An 18,434-nucleotide genomic window follows, 5' to 3' on the forward strand; every position below is an offset into this window, starting at 1 on the left:
GCATTATGATTTCTGAACTGCTTCTTATTCCATTATTCCTTCCATCACATTCAAGTTTAAAAGATTTTTATTAAACTGGTTTTCAATGACGTTGTGAACACAATTAATTTGTACCATGATTTTACCTTGTATCAATATTTAACCTTAATATTTTCAGAGATGGATCAGCCAGAATGAGTTACCAGGTATTATCTGCTAATTCTGATAAGGCCATCATCACTGTCAAAGATGGAGGAGTCATTACTAGTGGTGCCTCCTGTGGGGAAGCACATCTACAAATTACAGCATTTGAAGAATTTGGAACAAATCAAACTGTTGTACTGCTAATTAAGGTAAATTTAAATATCACATGTCTGGAATAATACTGTGAGTTTTTTATTCATTGGCTAGATTCAGTGGATGAATATAGGAGCTGAAAATATATATTCTTTCATGTATATTGAGAGGACCAATTTGTATATTATACTAAATAGATGAATAAGATGTATTAAAGTTATCTAAGGTCAGAATATTCCCAATACAACAATAAAAGCACTTGAAAAATGGAACTTTTTTCGCATTGTATAACAGACAATTATATTTATTAAAAGGTAACCATTGTTTTTATGGAAAAAATATATTGAAAATTTCTTTTTATAGGTTAAGACTGTTGCATACATGATGATAAACTCCAATACTGCACTGAGGACAAACAGTGGTCAACTGAAGAAAATACCTGTGGGTGTTACCTTGCAATTGTCTGTCAGTTACCATGACGATGTTGGAGAGGAATTCTTTGCAACCAATGTAAAGATGTATTACAGGTTGAACAGGTGAGTAATTTTCAATTTCAATGTGGTGCGAAGAGACATGGTAAATCTGTAAACATTTGATTATTGGACGGACAACTATTTTAAAGCCTTTTATGGATGAATATTCTTTACCGATTTTTGGTGATCTAAATTTATCCATAGTTCCATCTTCTACAAAGTTTTCTGTTGCTGGAAGTGCTGACATGACAACAAATGTAATTAAATTCTTACTGATTTTAGGTATGATCTTGTACAAATTGGACATGGATCAGACAACAATACATTGGTAATGAAGGCTGCTGAAGTTGGACAAACTGTTCTTAAGGTGAGCTAAGACATCTCTTAGAATCACATTAATCATAGAGTTCTAACTACAAATATGTAATTAGCCATAAATGACTTATTTAATAATTGAATTATTGAATAATTAAAGCTAAAATTGAATACAAAGCAGGAATTGTATCAATATTTAGGAGATAACTGTATTGTATTTTAAGCTCCGACGGCATCAATTGGGGATTTGATGGTCGCAAACTAGCGTTAGCGGAGACAGTAAACAGGTATTTGCGACCATCAAATCCAAAATTGATGCCGTCGGAGCTTGAAATACAATATTGTTATCTCCATTCTAATGAAACTGACAGAAAACAACGTTAAAACATGTATTTAAAATCTGGCATATGCCGTCTGGGCTTGCGTGTACGTCCAATAGCATCAATTGATGCCATGTAAGAAAGTGACGTTATCCAATCAAAATGAACGTAACAAACGCTGTTGCATTAGAATTATTTATTGATGTTTAATTGTAGGTTTGGGACAAACACAGCCCCTGGATAGCAGATTATATAAACATTGATGTAGATTATGCCATTACACCAAACAGTCATACCGTATTCTTAGGACAGATTGTGTGTTACACTTCATCACTAGTTACAGAAACAGGTATGCTCAGCCATATGTCCAAGATAATCAAATTTTATATACATTTTACCATTGAAAACAAGGGATTACACTTTTTCTGTCAAATGAGGTTAAAAGAAGGTTCTCATTGACTTTTGTAGTCTATGTATAATGATATCTTTGTCAAATTTTTGTTTTGCTATTTAGGAGCCAGCAAGGGGAAATTTACTCGCGTTGCAAGTCACTCATGATAATTTTATAATATAATTAGTACATAAAAAGTCCAGTCAATTATTTAACTAATCAATCGTAACATTTTCAAGAAGTTTGTACACCTGTAAAAAATATTAATCAAATACCTGTATTCTATTGATAAACTGTATCAAAATATAATCAAATAATAAGACTTTATGCAGGTTAAACAGTTATTTAACCATAACAATAGACCCTTGTTTGTCAATTTTTACAACTTTTTAACTGCAACCATTTCAGTATTTGCCAAAATATTTAATTGGGATTAAAGAGTCGGCAAAATTTTTGTATACTTTTTTCCCTCTTAATCGCTAAATTTAACACCCATTAAAATAACCTGCCATACAGTTTTAAGAAACTAAGGCTTCAACTCCCTCAGGGAATATTGACCTTAGATGGATATGGCTTTTTATTTTTAGGTCCTCATTGGTGATAAAGCTCAATTGTAAGAATTCTTATAAATCCATAGCTATCAAATACTCTGCTTTGATCATTACCAATGTAGGTAAATTTAGAATTAATAATGTGTTGTTTTTCATTTTCAACATCTATTTTACAGTTATTTACTTTTTGTAAACAGGTTATAATGGTGTATGGCAGAATAACAACAACAATGTTAAGATCACTAGTGATAGCGGTATTGCTGTGGCCACTAAAGTTGGTTCATCATTGATCACATATGAAATATCCAGTGGTATATCAACTTATACAGAGGTCAGTTACTGTTAAAATAGCAAATATTATACAGGTCAGGCAAAATGTTTTTTTGGTAAAGCCTCACCTAAATTGATTTTCATTCTTGTGCAGATAATCCTACAGATTAAAGTGACAAAATGAACCTATAAACTATTTATTTTCTTAGAATATGTTCTCAAAATTTTTTCCTATTTTTGTTAATTTTTTTTAAATGAAATGAAATATTTGTTATGGGTAGAAAGAAGGCATATACCTAAGCAACTGGTTATGATTTTTTTTTTATAAAAAAAATATGACACCTACGTATTTTTCAAAATAAAAAATCTAGAAGTTGTCTACTCATTACAATGACAGAAATCTCTATAAAAATTTGAACATTTAGCATAATCATAATGTCATTTGAAAGATCTTTGTTGTTTTAAATTATTTATGAGCATTATTTGAGAGTATCGATGTATTTTTTTATTATCATGTGATTAACTTGATATAATTTATTGCAGGTAACAATAGAACCAATTAAATCAGTAACATTTGACACACCTTTAACCTTCCTGACCAATGTAAAGGGAAGATCAAGTGGATACTTTATACCAGTCAGACTAGGGGATGGACTCCAAGGTTAGATATTAACACTAGGTGCAAACATGTAAAGAAGGAAAGATCTGCTAAACTCTATTTAAAAAACATTTTTAGAAGTAGATTGATTAATCAATTGATTGGTGTTTAATGCCACTGAGGCCTTATGCGACTTCTGGCACGGAGAGAAATAAGGTTAAGGTAAGGTTAATGCCACTTTCAACACTTTTGGTTATTATTTGACTGTCAGTTGTTTATTGGTGAAGAGCCCCGGATTATATGAAGAGAACCACTGACCTTTGATAATGAAAACTGGACATCATAGTCAATTAAGATTGGAGTCAATAATAACCAGTGTTGGCAGGCTAGTAGATGGTTTGTGCTAACCACTCCTCTGAAATGACATAAAACTGGCATATACAAAGATGTTTTCTTATGGGTTATTAGTTAAGTATTAAGTTGCTATTCATTTCTATAATAAGAAGTTTCTTGTCAGCTATTTATCAAATACGGTAGATATTGAACCCAATTCAAATTCAAAAAAATTAACACATGTAAAGTTAAAATACAACCATATATTAAGCAGTATTCACAAACATAATGAACATTGTGTTCACCTATTAGTTTAGATGAACTTTCTTATGATCCATACTTTGTTATCAAGTTTGATTGCTCACTACAAGTTTTTCATTCTGTGATAACTTGAACTCAATGCTTATATAGATGCTATATTCCATTCAGGTAATACTTGTTATGGAAAAGTGCTGGAAGGAGACTTTCATCCGGATTCCATTCCATTCAGCTGCCAGCTTAGCCTGACTGAACAAGGAAGTGAAATATCCATTGATGACCTCTTCTCTGTCTTCGGTATATTTGACAGTAAAACAGGTGAGACAAACTAAATATAAGATGATGAAAACCTCTGAAATCAGTTATAATGGAGCAGGACTGTTTACCTCTTTAATTTTTATGCCCATTGAAATCAGTTATAATGGAGCAGGACCATGGCTTCCAAAATTGTCATATATGCCGGTCATTTGTATAATGTCCGGTAAAAGACTGGCTGGGCAAAGCATGAAACGCAGTGTTTTCCCTAGGCTATTCATGCATTGCGGTACTGCTACGCGTAAACTTTCGGCCGCCATGCATTCATCATACCCGCTATGCATCCCGCTATGTGTGAAATTTTTATTATCTTATAATATGAAGTGACAATTGACAAAACTCTACAGGTGTTTCAAATTCACTGGACTGATAATTCATCATAATTAGATGCAACGCTCTGATTTTACAACCACGTTGATTTATGATTAGATAGAACAACATTCAAGACTTCGATTGCATAATAGAAATCGGGAGTTCAAATAATATTATAGCCTGATACAGCTTCCAAATATATCCTTTCGTGAAAAAAATAAAAAGTAAACCTTTAGCAGTATAAATTTTACGTTTTGAAATCATAAGTCTGATATCGAAATATTTATATCAAACGCAGTTGATTAGTTGTAACAGAGAATACACATCATTGGGTTGAAACATGATGTAACTTTGACCTCCGTAGCAGAGTTCAAAAAAATTATGGGTCACTGAATATTCACAATTCAGATCGTTTTTGTTTTGATGTCAGAAATTATTTTATTTTTCAATCTGATCTTTCAAACTAGTTTTAATCCAGAAGAAAGTAAAAACATAGCTTGACTGTACCTTAAGTTGAATATCTATATCCAAATTAAATTAATTAAAGCTGTAATCCATGATCACAAATTGAATGCTTTGTTTACAATTGTTAAAAGCCATGTGCTTTTTGGCGGGAAAATTCGGGAAACCCCTTATTAACAGGAAACAGTAACATTTCATTTTATTTATAGACAGTAGGAATTTTGGAAATCATTTTGATTTAAAACTGCTGGCCCAAGACCACAATTAATATAGTTCCTTTTAATTAGAGTGTATTTTTCCTTAATTTTCTTTCTTTCCTTTCCTCACTCATTTCTTAAATCTTTTTGGGTGGAAATGAAAGAAGAAAGGTCAAATAAATTTTTGGATGTTGTATTTTAACTGATTTTGATATGGAATGAGTGATTAGGCCAAGTGCAAAAAGGTGATACTTACAGTTTTCGAACATCTCTTGACTTGTCAATAGGGGTATGGATGTGTATTGGCTAAATTTGTAAAAGTGATTGCTTCAATCTTTCTGAATTTTGGATATATATTTGGACTAGGACTATACATTACACACACAAAAAAATTGACAAAAGTGCATGGTGCAATTTTTTTAATGATGCAAAAGGTTATAAAGAACTGATAGAGAAATTACTTGTGGTCTGTGGCCTGCTAAGATTTATTCATGATAAATTAATAATTTCTTAGGGTGAAACTGAAAATACTTTTTTTTATTAAAATAATTTACATCTAGGGTTTGGAAAGGGGGCTGTTTTTCTGGGTTTTTTTTCAATAATATTACAAATATATAAAGTTCACCAGTCTGAAAATACATGGTTAAATGGACTTTAAGTTCTAAAAAACTCATGTTTTTTAAATTCCTTCATTATTTCCATCATAATCAGAAACAAGCTACATGTATAAGGTATTTCAAACATTCAAACATATATTTTTGGCTTTTATATATATAAGAACATTCCATACTATTAATATGAATGTACCTGTAGTAAAAACAAACCTGTTAGAGCCTAAAAAAATTCTCTACCTGGAAAAAATCTTTTTGATCTGCAGGCTGGCCTTGAGAGAAAATGTTAAGTACTGTTTCTGACTGTATTGCAGTTTTTAAACTGACATGCACAATTCATTTCACTAGTGTAATAAAAAAAATTCTACAAAACAAACGCCGAGCTACGCGTTGCAAATTCATCTTAGACCCACCATGCATCAAGAATTTTCTAGGGAAGATCTACTTTTTAGTTTCAAAGGCTTTTTCGGTCATTTTAACATATAAATTCACGATCTTTTTGACCCAACATTTTGCCTTTAACAGCCATACTTTTCCGGTCATAAAAGTGGCATGATGATTAATGAGTATAAAAAAAAAAACCTACTTCAATACTTTCTAATTTTAATCAAGGCTAATTAGTTGTTGGACAGCTGAAAACTACCTGTTCAGGTGACAGGTAAACTATTTTCAGTACCGGACATCGTATAAATTAATCGGTCCATTCCCAATTACTTTCGTACATTTTAGCAGCTTATATCTAATTGATTTAAAATATATAATAAATACATTTATAAACATGATTTGATAAATCATTTAAAAAGGTTTTAAATGAAAAATCGGTAGCACTACGTTGTATGAACAAGAACATGTGTGCTCATGTGCACAGGTAGGAAATTCAATTATGCATCCTACATTTCTTCAAAAATGCTAAAAGTATCATTGATACCTGTATCTAACGTTCATTTCAAGTATTTTGTTGAGAAATAACGTGGAAAGAGCTTCTTCGCTCAGTAGTTCTATGTAACGTACACGGATTTTACGTATCCGTTTATGGTCTATGTTTTACCATAGTCAAGTCAACATCTGGTTTTGAAAAATGTGACTTTAAAAACGAAAATAAAGTTCTAGACAACTTCATTTTGCACAAATAAAGTGTCTAATGCAGATATGAGCATGCTGATGTGCACACTTTGAATGATGCAATGCCAATTTTAACAGTTTATGTCAGAACATCAAATTCATATCAAAGTAAAGTTTAATATCGATTTTAATTTAATGTCAATCATTGGGATGGCCATCTGATTACCATAATTGCCTTTTGTGACTTTGTCTTGGGAATTAAAATTTGGATCAGATATAAAATGTCCGGCTGGCTCAGAAAAATTTTGGAAGTCCTGAACAGGACTGTTTACCTCTTTAATTTTTATGCCCATTGAAATCAGTTATAATGGAGCAGGACTGTTTACCTCTTTGATTTTTATGCCCATTGAAATCAGTTATAATGGAGCAGGACTGTTTACCTCTTTAATTTTTATGCCCATTGAAATCAGTTATAATGGAGCAGGACTGTTTACCTCTTTAATTTTTATGCCCATTGAAATCAGTTATAATGGAGCAGGACTGTTTACCTCTTTAATTTTTATGCCCATCCTATGATAGTAGAGGGGCATTATGTTTTCTGGTCTGTGCATCCGTTCGTTCATCCGTCTGTTACACTTCAGTTTAAAGTTTTTGGTCAAGGTAGTTTTTGATGAAGTTGAAGTCCAATCAACTTGAAACTTAGTATACATGTTCCCTTTGATAAGATCATTCTAATTTTAATGCCAAATTAGAGAATATATTCCAATTTCACGGTCCAGTAAACATAGAAAATGATAGTGCGAGTGGGGCATCCGTGTACTGTGGACACATTCTTTCTTGTTTAGATGCTAAATAACAATAACAAAAACTAATAATTATAGGAAAAAATCACAAAAAATGATAATTTTTTTTTTTTAAATAGACTTCTTGATTCCTCAACAAAGAGTTAAATGAATACTTATATTTCATTATTTAAGAAATTTTGTATTTAATTTTTAGGTATACTTAAGTTCTATCTTCTTTTTAGGACAATATGGCTGCCAGCTAGAGAAACAAGAAGCAGACAAGATGCCACAGCAAATCAGTACAATGACTTCCAATATCCGTCTGCTTGTAAGAGTTCCTTTCCAGGACGGCCAATCAGAGGTCATTTCTGAAACCAAACAATTTGAATTGTACCCAGCATTCTTTGTACAAACTTCAGAGATCCATCTGTCTACAGTAGCAGCAGTGTATCCTATCAGAATATCATCTATACCTACATTAGCAGGATGTATTAAGGTAATTAAATACAATAAAATACTTCTAGTTGTCCTGCCACAGAGAGAGGTTTAGGAATGTGGATTCTTCAATCATTGATGATATATCATACCATTTTACAACTACAGTATAAGAATATGATAAAACACAGATTACATAGTATTTTAAACTAGTAAGCATCTAGGTTCACAAAAACCTGTGGTGAAGGTTGAAGTTTCCACATGCTGCTTTCTCCCACCATAAAACTTTTCATATTCATATAGCAAAACAATAAGCTGTGGTGGCATTTGGATGAAAACCTTATCTACATTTGTCTTGTATTGAAGAAAACAATTTGATAACAACAATTTTTAGCATGACCTTGATTTCTTGATTGCGCAACTGTAGTTCTATTATACATTTAAAAATCAATTTTGTAGATAACCTTCCTTGTTATATTGTTAAACACTTATTTAGCATAAGGGTCAATTTGACTTAAACCTGATGCATATACTGTGGATTCATTTTTTTTCGTGGGTGCCAATTTTCGTGGTTTGAGGAAAATTTACATATTCATGGATATTAAATTTCGTGGTTTTGCAAAAGTCTGCACACATTCCTTTAGGAAGATGTAATTGGTTGAATATTTGAAGTCGTGGTTCTCCTGTACCCACAAAATCCACGAAATTTGGTATCCAACGAATATTAATGAATTCACAGTAACTTATCTCCAGTTAAGCCTTTTGGATTCAAGTACCAGCTTATTGTTCATAGCTGTTTTAAATTAATCTTCAACGCTTACTTGTTATGTGGATGAAAATATTCAATTTGTGTAGTAATGGTATTTATGGATTGAAAGAGTTTCTATGATGAATAGTATGTTTGTTTATTTATAGGCAGTGGTTAGTGATTCATCTATACTAGAAGCTCTAGAACCAGAACAAGACACACAGTCTAAATCTGTTCTTTATCCAATCAAATTACTTGACTCTGCTGCACTTTGGGACAGAGAAACACTTGATATGTCAGTAAATATGATCTGTGCAAAGACAGGTCAAGAAGTTAAGGTTCCTGTTAGCATAAGATTAATCGGACAGAAGCCAGAATACTTAGGTAATTACCTTTCTGAAAAAAATGTATAAAGGACCATTAAACAAAGTCATGTAATTTGAATAACAACCAAAGTACAATTTATTTGAAAATGTCATTTGATCCCATTCCAAGTAGAAACATATTGAACTTTTCTGTTATGAATACAAACTCTTCCCAAAACTCAGAGATAGCAGTGCTATGAAAATGAATGATGTTAAGTCATAATTTGATGAACAACAAATCTTCAAAATGACGGTTATTGGATCTACAATTTAAAGTAAACTACCTTTGACATGATTTCTCTACTATTACCCAAAGAATTTTTGAATATGTACTCCAAACTTATAGAATATATATGAAATAGCCATATGTGTTGTACAAACTTATAGATTTCCTGTGGAATAGCCCTATGTGTTGTACAAACTTATAGATTTCCTGTGGAATAGCCCTATGTGTTGTACAAACTTATAGATTTCCTCTGGAATATCCCTATTTATCAAATTAGATTTCCTCTGGAATAGCCCTATTTATCAAATTAGATTTCCTCTGGAATAGCCCTATTTATCATAGATTTCCTCTGGAGTAGCCCTATTCATCAAAACATGACAACTTCTATGCCAAAGGCACTGGGTAAACCCTTAAAATGACAAACAGTAATGAAAGGTCTATTTATTGGGTGTACAAGTTATTCATACAATTGATTGGTTCAGGAACATCAACCCTATTTTCCTCATTCTATTATGAAAAGACAATGAATAAAGTTGAAATGTATATTTGACATAAATAAAAGCAAAAGACAAACTTGTTCTACTTATTTGCAGATGATTATGGAGCACATAGAGGATGGACAACTCTGATCAGACAGTTATTTAATAATTATCCATACTGGCTGTTTATGTTCTTCATGATATTTACTACAGCATTACTGGCACTTCTAGGTAAGTCCTAACTTTGCAATTACTTTATTTTAATTTGGTTGACAGTTATGGAATAATTTTACCACTGGAATTTTTTGAGTATTTAGGAATCAGTTAGTCCACCTGTAACACAACATTAATAGATTAAGAAACTTTACACACTAATGGAGAATGAGTCAGTTAAACATTTCAGCCATAATGACTCATATATAGATACTATTATACCCCACGCAAAGAGTTGCGGAGGGTATAAATGTTTTTGACCCGTCCGTCCGTCAATCCGTCAGTCCATCCGTCCGTCAGTGCATCCGTCAGTCATGTTTCTTGTCATTGCAACTCCTCTCTCAAACCACACAACAGAATTTCACGAAACTTTGTAGATAATAAGGACATACTACGTAGATGTGCATATCGACAGGAAATTACCATTAATTTATTTTTTTTAGGATTACACCCCTTTGAACTTTTTTGCTTCAATGTACTTCTGCAACAGTTTGTCATCTCAACTCCTCTGAAACCACACAACAGAATTTCATGAAATTTTGTAGATAATAAGGACATACTATTTAGATGTGCATATTGGCAGGAAATTAATTTTTCTTATACAATTTTTTTTTCTTACACTTATTTAATTTCTCCAATGACAATGTGGGGACGAGGGGTATGTTCACTAAGGTTCTTTAATTGTGCAAAAATTCAGAAGTTATTTCCCCTGAATAATGATTTTTATCCATTTTTCGCATTTTTGATAAAACTAGTTGCAATAGAGGAATAAAATGAATATCAAAATTGCATATATTTTTTACCATGTTTGGATTCTTATTCTGGCTTTGGGAGCCTCTTGTTATGTGAAAATTGATCAATTTTGCATACATTTTGTACATGTAGATGTGAAGTTTTCATTGATATATTCCAGGTTTTCATTATCTTTTTGGAAAGAAATACACAGCTGTACCCAATGCAGTATTTATACCTGGACCAGCAGGGGCTTCCTCACCTTATAATATACAAAATTTGTCAGGTATGGAATACAGTTCTATTCATTATTACTGTACAGAATCAGCAACTGTAGATTGATTTATTTTCGTGAATATCAAATTTCATGGATTGAGGATAGCTTACACTTTGGTCGATATTTAATATCCTGGTTTTCCCAAAGTCTGCATTCAAACTAATGGAAATTTTGATGTTAGTTGAACATTTAAGTTTGTGGTCAACCTGTACCCTCAAAATCCATGAAAATTGGTAATCAACGAAAATTAATCACAGCGTATGTTCTAATTAGGGGATTCAACAGCTATACTGTTAATGCTATATCAGTTATATAGCAGGATTACACAGGTTTTCAAAAGCTAGAGACTCCCTCTTACCTGTGAATGAGGTGTTGAAGCACAACTTCTTATCTAAACTATAAAAAAGAAATCCAGGGAAAAAGACCTGACTATGTTTGTTCATACTTACAACTTTTGTTCTGAAAATTAAAAAATAAAATGCTTATCAAATTGAGAATGGAAATGGGGAATTTGTCAGAGAGACAGTAACCTGACCAAAGAGAAAAAAAACAAAATTATAAAATTGAGAATGAAAATAGGTGAATGTGTCAAAGAGACAACAACCCAACCAAAAGAGTAAAAAAACAGCTCATGGCCACAAATGGGTCTTTTACACGGTGAGAAAATCTGTCACCTGGAGGCGTCCTTCAAGTGGCCCCTACAAAAGAAAATGTACTAGTTCAATGATACTGCTAATTGTGATGATGACAGCTTAGACATTATTAAAAACAAATCAGTTTTCAACCAATATAATATAATTAAGAAGCATACCATTCTTTATACATGATTACTATATTATCAATGAAATTGTTTTATTGCAGGTTCACCACCAGCGTATTCACCAGCTTATTCACCATCTAAATCACAATCAACATACCTGTGGTCACCAGGTTATCATCCTCAGGACGGGTCCAGTTCAGGACGACGGAGATCACCTTACATGAACAGACCTGTCTCGCCAATGTGATGAATATCTCTCATAGAAATAATGCTCATATATGTACAAATGAAAGTAACTTGCAGCTTCAGTAAGGAACATTGTGCAAGTGAAGTTGCCAGGAAAATGCAAGCATGAAGTTAATAGTCTCAAAATTAGAGAAAAAATTGCATATTTTTGCATCTTTTTGACTTTTTATGTTACTATGGTATTTTTTATGATTAGACAACTTTGTTAATTAAGAAATTTTAAAAGTAGTAATCATTTCACATCATGCCGATAAAAATGTATGATCCAGGTACAATTATCATTACAGTAGACCTTATCACTCTTTGTGAAGCTGGCACACTTGAACTTGTATTAACATTCACTTTTGTATTATGACGTCCAAATTTTACTGAAGCGTATGTGATGTCCAGAAATGTCCGACACATATCAATATGGTGAATTATTCTGAGATGAAGAGTGGAGATGCAATATAATTTCATGAGCAGTGATTTGGGGGGGGAATCGTTTTTCTGATGCGGGATAGGGGCTCTTTGTAGGTACATAGAATTTTGTTTATCATGCAATGTTTCATTTACATTTTTTTAGACAAACCAATTCTTTAATAGTAAATGATAAAAAAATTATGCCTAACTATTTGTTTTGATTTACATTAATTAATAATAAAACTGCAGCTTAAGGTGTGGTAATGTTACTTTGAAAGGATTTACAAGTGTGAAAGTGAAATTGTATAGATCATTTTTGTGTGAATTTGATATCGAAATAATCTGAATAATTATTGAGATATAATGACTGAGCAGTTGATGAAGAAGATTGTTTTATCATGTGTTCACAATAAATGCCTTTAAAAAAAATATTTTGACAGTTTGTTAGCATTTTGTATTTTTCATAAGACATAACTAGTCACAACCCTCACCCTTTGTTGTCAGCATTTATATAATCAGAGTGCACATTTTTTTTCCCCAAATAACTGTGTTCTCCCCAGTGCTTTTTATCAAAAGTTGGTGCTTTCTGAAATTAATTCTTTTATAGATTGTGTTATTGAAGTTTTTCTGTATTTTTAAAACCTTGATGGTATTCAAAATTCCCCATTTTCCAGGAAGCAATATGAAGGAAGTTAGGAGAACACAGCTTCAATTTGCATACCTGCCAACTGTCACTATTTGCGGGGGATTTCCCCCATGGAGGCTCCCAAATTGAAATTTTGAAAGAGCAGTTTTGTCCACAATTTAAACAAAACAATTAATTTTACAATGACTATAGGCTTATAAAAGTATGAAGAAGCCAAAAAACAACATTAAAATATATTTGCAGGCCCCCTTGAAGGTTTTTTAAGACTATGACAGCCATCTTGCACGTAAAACCCCCATGGGCATTTTGAAAAGTTGGCAGGTATGAATTTGAATTAAAAAAATATTTGATTTAAAGCAATTATATTTTGAATTAATATATAAACTAACGTGCAAGGGCTGTATAGCCAGTCTAGGTCATTAAAAACTTTGTGGAGAGGTCTTACTATGCCTGTTGCCCAATCCAATTCAATTTATTGAAATAAAATATTGTTTAAACTTTAAACTAAAAACTTCAATTTGTTGTATTATATAATTAACACATTTAGGCCAATGTTTATCCAGCTTATGAAATTTAACAATATTATCACTCTGTTCCCCTTTTTTCTCCAATCAGGATGGGATTTGTGCTGATGTAAAATTTAGAATGTTATAGATGATTTCTAACCAGTTAATATTATACAAATATGAACATGGCATGAGTTATTAAGCTGTAAAATATCCTATTTTATATTATCTTGAACTTGATCACATGCCAAAAAGTTATTTTGGTTTTATATTTCATAAAATTGCTCAATTATTTTGATAATTTGTACTAAGTGTAGTTGAATATGCATTGTTAAAATTTGTACGTTTGAAGAAGAATAGTTTTGTTGTCTCCCCTGAATGAAGTCCCTTTGGTGAGACAATTTTTTCTCATTTGTTAAATGCTGATTTATTGTTACATTCCATCAGGATTTTTTTTAAATAGATGCAACCGTCAATGAGTCATGACAGTTTAAATACAAGTCTAACTTCTATTTCTTTAGTTTCCTGAACTAAATCTTGTTTTTATCTCTGTTGCAAACAACTTCTACATTTAGCTCTGATTGGATAAGAAATTCAAAAATAAGATCTCCAGAAGAAAATGGAGCAAACAAACAAGCTGATCTTCTTTTCAAGTTGTTCATCATCTGCTGTATCACTAACTGGTCAACACTTTCTTTGCGAGTTCATACACAGCACTTTGCAGGTGTGTTAGATTCCAATCTTAAAGGACTAGGATTGTCAGTTTTCCTGACAATGGTCATTGTTCTCTCTTGGAACTCCCGCTTCTTCAATCAAATAAAACTGACCACCACATTATAGTTAATTTGGCATTTAACACCAACAATCAATCAATCAATTTATATCATGTTTATTCAGCTAGATATCTTTGGAATAAAATACAATATATTAATTATTTTTACTACAGCATTATTTGAATATAGCAGCTTTTCGTATCTCTAGGTTAATTTCTCATTTTTATCTATTTTTTTCAACAATGCCATAGATAGACATACTTAATGACTTTTATATCTATTGTTTAGTGAGCTATTAGGGCTAATTATTACTTAATGGGGAAAGAATATGGGAGAGTTGGTCAACACATGATTTATATTCAGAGCAATACATTTAATTTTTTCCTGGAATAGTATCTTTTATAATATAGAATATATATTTGTATGTAATATGTTCCAAGAAAAAGACTGAGATAACATGTTTAAAGTTCACCACATATCTTAAGTTATTTTAACTTCTAGATCTACCAATGGTATTCCAGGTTTTTATGCATAATATTTTATTTAGATGTACTAAATGCAAACTTAAGGTGTAATACCACCAAATCATGGTACGTCACATCCGGTTGCATACGAAAGTAGGCCTAAAAAAATATTCCCTTGAATTTGACCATTGTAGGTAATTAATCCTACATTTTATTGCAGTAAAACTATTTCTGAGTCATAAACATATGTCTTGGGTATTTCAAAACACCGTTATTTTTTATTTGAGATTTCTATAGAAAATTTTGTAATCTTGAGGTTACATGGTTACTAAACCTTGTACACAGATAGAATAAGGGGAGAAATTTGATTGGTTATCTTCCAATGATGGTTATTTTCTTATATGCAATGAAATGTTATGCGAAACTTTTTCTATAGAACTGGACAGGATAAAACTTTAATCATGTCAAGTATTTCTTTATTTGAAACAAAGATAAATTCTGCACAATTTTTTGAAAAGTGCAAATTTAACAAAGACTAATAGGGGAAAATCAATGGTGGTATTACACCTTAATGTTGCAACACTTCTTTTTCTTCCATTGTTAATAAAATATGACAATGTTATACCATTAATTTTAATTTCACCATGGTGGTTTGAAATATTCCATCAAAGATATTTTTGATGCAATTCTAGTGATTGAATTAAAACTGATATGAATTCGATATAACTTTGCTATTAAATCATTATTGTTTATCATTTGTTTTTGTCATTACAATATGACTGAAGATATTTTGTTTTTTGTGTGTCCCACATGTTTAGTGTTTACACATTTATGACTTTGTATGCCTTTTTAAATAAATAAATTTCCTGGCAGTCCAGGAATAAATGTGATTATTTTTGTCTATTCTGTTCATACTGGCCAAGAAAGAGTTGATCTGGGTATATTGTCATGATAGAAATGAGTGATTTTTGTCTCGCCTGCAACATAGGTATTGCCCTTCTGGTGATGAGGACAGTTTCAAAAATTGTTAAGTTTTCTGCCTAAGTTACCCTCTTTTGTATTTTGACCAAAAACAAAGAAATAAAAAGAAACTATAAAGACCAATCATCAGCATTACAGGATCAACAATACAGATTTTGACATGAATTATATTCTTGTCTATAATGTTGGAGAGTGTCCTTTGTTGAATATGCAAATAAACTAAGGTAAGAGGCACAGGCTCCAGTTTTTATACGACCGCAAATTTTGAAAAAAATTTCGTCGTATATTGCTATCTCGTTGGCGTCGTCGTCGTCGTCGTCCGAATACTTTTAGTTTTCGCACTCTAACTTTAGTAAAAGTGAATATAAATCTATAAAATTTTATCACAAGGTTTATGACCACAAAAGGAAGGTTGGTATTGATTTTGGGAGTTTTGGTCCGAACATTTTAGGAATTAGGGGCCAAAAAGGGCCCAAATAAGCATTTTCTTGGTTTTCGCACTATAACTTTAGTTTAAGTTAATAGAAATCTATGAAATTTTGACACAAGGTTTATGACCACAAAAGAAAGGTTGGGATTGATTTTGGAAGTTTTGGTTTCAACAGTGTAGGAATTAGGGGCCACAAAAGGGCCCAAATAAGCATTATTCTTGGTTTTCGCACAATAACTTTAGTTTAAGTAAATAGAAAATAATGAAATTTAAACACAATGTTTATGACCACAAAAGGAAGGTTGGTATTGATTTTGGGAGTTTAGGGCACAACAGTTTAGGAATTAGGGACCAAAAAGGGACCCAAATAAGCATTTTTCTTGGTTTTCGCACCATAACTTTAGTATAAGTAAATAGAAATCTATGAAATTTAAACACAAGGTTTATGACCCATAAAAGGAAGGTTGGTAATGATTTTGGGAGTTTTGGTCCCAACAGTTTAGGAATAAGGGGCCCCAAAGGGTCCAAAATTAAACTTTGTTTGATTTCATCAAAATTGAATAATTGGGGTTCTTTGATATGCCGAAGCTAACTGTGTATGTAGATTTTTAACTTTTGTCCCTTTTTTCAAATTGGTCTACATTAAGGTCCAAAGGGTCCAAAATTAAACTTCGTTTGATTTTGACAAAAAATTAATCGTTTGGGTTCTTTGATATGCTGAATCTAAAAATGTACTTAGATTCTTGATTATTGGCCCAGTTTTCAAGTTGGTCCAAATCGGGGTCCAAAATTAAACTTTGTTTGATTTCATCAAAAATTGAATAAATGGGTTTTTTTGATATGCCAAATCTAACTGTGTATGTAGATTCCTCATTTTTGGTCTTGTTTTCAAATTGGTCTACATTAAAGTCCAAAGGGTCCAAAATTAAACTTAGTTTGATTTTAACAAAAATTGAAATCTTGGGGTTCTTTGATATGCTGAATCCAAACATGTACTTAGATTTTTGATTATGGGCCCAGTTTTCAAGTTGGTCCAAATCAGGATCTAAAATTATTATATTAAGTTTTGTGCAATAGCAAGTCTTTTCAAGTATTGCGCAATGGCAAGAAATATCTTATTGCAAAATATTGTGAAATAGCAATTTTGTTTTTAATTAGAGTTATCTTTCTTTGTCCAGAATAGTAAGCAAGAAATATGTAATTGTAAGATTTTTTTTTATTTGGAGTTATCTTTCTTTGTCCAGAATCAACTTAAATCTTTGTTATATATACAATATACAATGTATATTCACTTTTTACTACCAACTGATAAATTAAAATAATCTTTATCATTCAGTGATAACAAGCAGTTTTTTGACATCTTAATATTTTATGATGTATTTAAATGAGTAGTTATTGTTGCAAACTCCATTAGAAATTTTAATTGAGATTAGTTTTGGAATAAGGGAAAGGGGGATGTGATTAAAAAAATTGGGTTCAATTTTCTCATTTGAAATTTCATAAATAAAAAGAAAATTTCTTCAAACATTTTTTTGAGAGGATTAATATTCAACAGCATAGTGAATTGCTCTAAGAGAAAACAAAAATTTTAAGTTCATTAGAACACATTCATTCTGTGTCAGAAACCTATGCTGTGTCAACTATTTAATCACAATCCAAATTTAGAGCTGAATCCAGCTTGAATGTTGTGTCCATACTTGCCCCAACCGTTCAGGGTTCAACCTCTGCGGTCGTATAAAGCTACGCCCTGCGGAGCATCTGGTTCATATTTAGCTCACCTGGCCCGAACATTGCATTATAGAAATTACAACAAGAGTGCACATGCTGAAATGTTTCGCCTTCTTTACTAATCACTGATATAAAGCTTTACTACAACTATCACTTAAACTTAACATGATCCAAGAAAATGAGGTCAAGGTCATATAAACCAAACAAGAAATACATGTACATCTCACAATCATTCAATTCACTAACTGTAGTTGACCTATTGCTTATATAGTTTCCAAGAAACCAACTTAACCAAAAAAACTAAACATTGACCAATAAACCATTAAAATGAGGTCAAGGTCAGATGAATCATGCCTTGCAGATGTGTACAGTCTGCAATCTTTCCATACTACAAATAGTAGACCTATTACTGATAGTTTAGAAAAACAGACCAAAACACAAATAAAACTTAACGCTGAGCAATGAACCATGAAAATGAGGTCAAGGTCAAATAA

The 18,434-nt window shown here is 31.8% G+C and overlaps 1 protein-coding gene across 1 annotated transcript in view; it reads left to right on the plus strand.

The window, feature by feature from the left end:
* The window catches only part of LOC134685086 (nuclear pore membrane glycoprotein 210-like), a 54,501-nt gene extending 38,810 nt beyond the window's left edge, over positions 1 to 15,691 (plus strand). The window contains exons 33-44 of the mRNA XM_063544500.1: positions 158 to 332; positions 640 to 812; positions 1,032 to 1,116; positions 1,601 to 1,733; positions 2,524 to 2,657; positions 3,140 to 3,257; positions 3,957 to 4,103; positions 7,772 to 8,025; positions 8,880 to 9,096; positions 9,897 to 10,013; positions 10,909 to 11,013; positions 11,866 to 15,691. Of these exons, the coding sequence (XP_063400570.1) occupies positions 158 to 332; positions 640 to 812; positions 1,032 to 1,116; positions 1,601 to 1,733; positions 2,524 to 2,657; positions 3,140 to 3,257; positions 3,957 to 4,103; positions 7,772 to 8,025; positions 8,880 to 9,096; positions 9,897 to 10,013; positions 10,909 to 11,013; positions 11,866 to 12,011 (1,804 nt within the window). The 3' untranslated portion in view covers positions 12,012 to 15,691. The remainder of the gene's footprint in view (positions 1 to 157; positions 333 to 639; positions 813 to 1,031; positions 1,117 to 1,600; positions 1,734 to 2,523; positions 2,658 to 3,139; positions 3,258 to 3,956; positions 4,104 to 7,771; positions 8,026 to 8,879; positions 9,097 to 9,896; positions 10,014 to 10,908; positions 11,014 to 11,865) is intronic.
* Positions 15,692 to 18,434: the final 2,743 nt, after the last annotated feature.

This window comes from Mytilus trossulus, chromosome 9 (genome assembly GCF_036588685.1).
Source record: "Mytilus trossulus isolate FHL-02 chromosome 9, PNRI_Mtr1.1.1.hap1, whole genome shotgun sequence".
Classification (NCBI taxonomy): Eukaryota; Metazoa; Mollusca; class Bivalvia; order Mytilida; family Mytilidae; genus Mytilus; species Mytilus trossulus.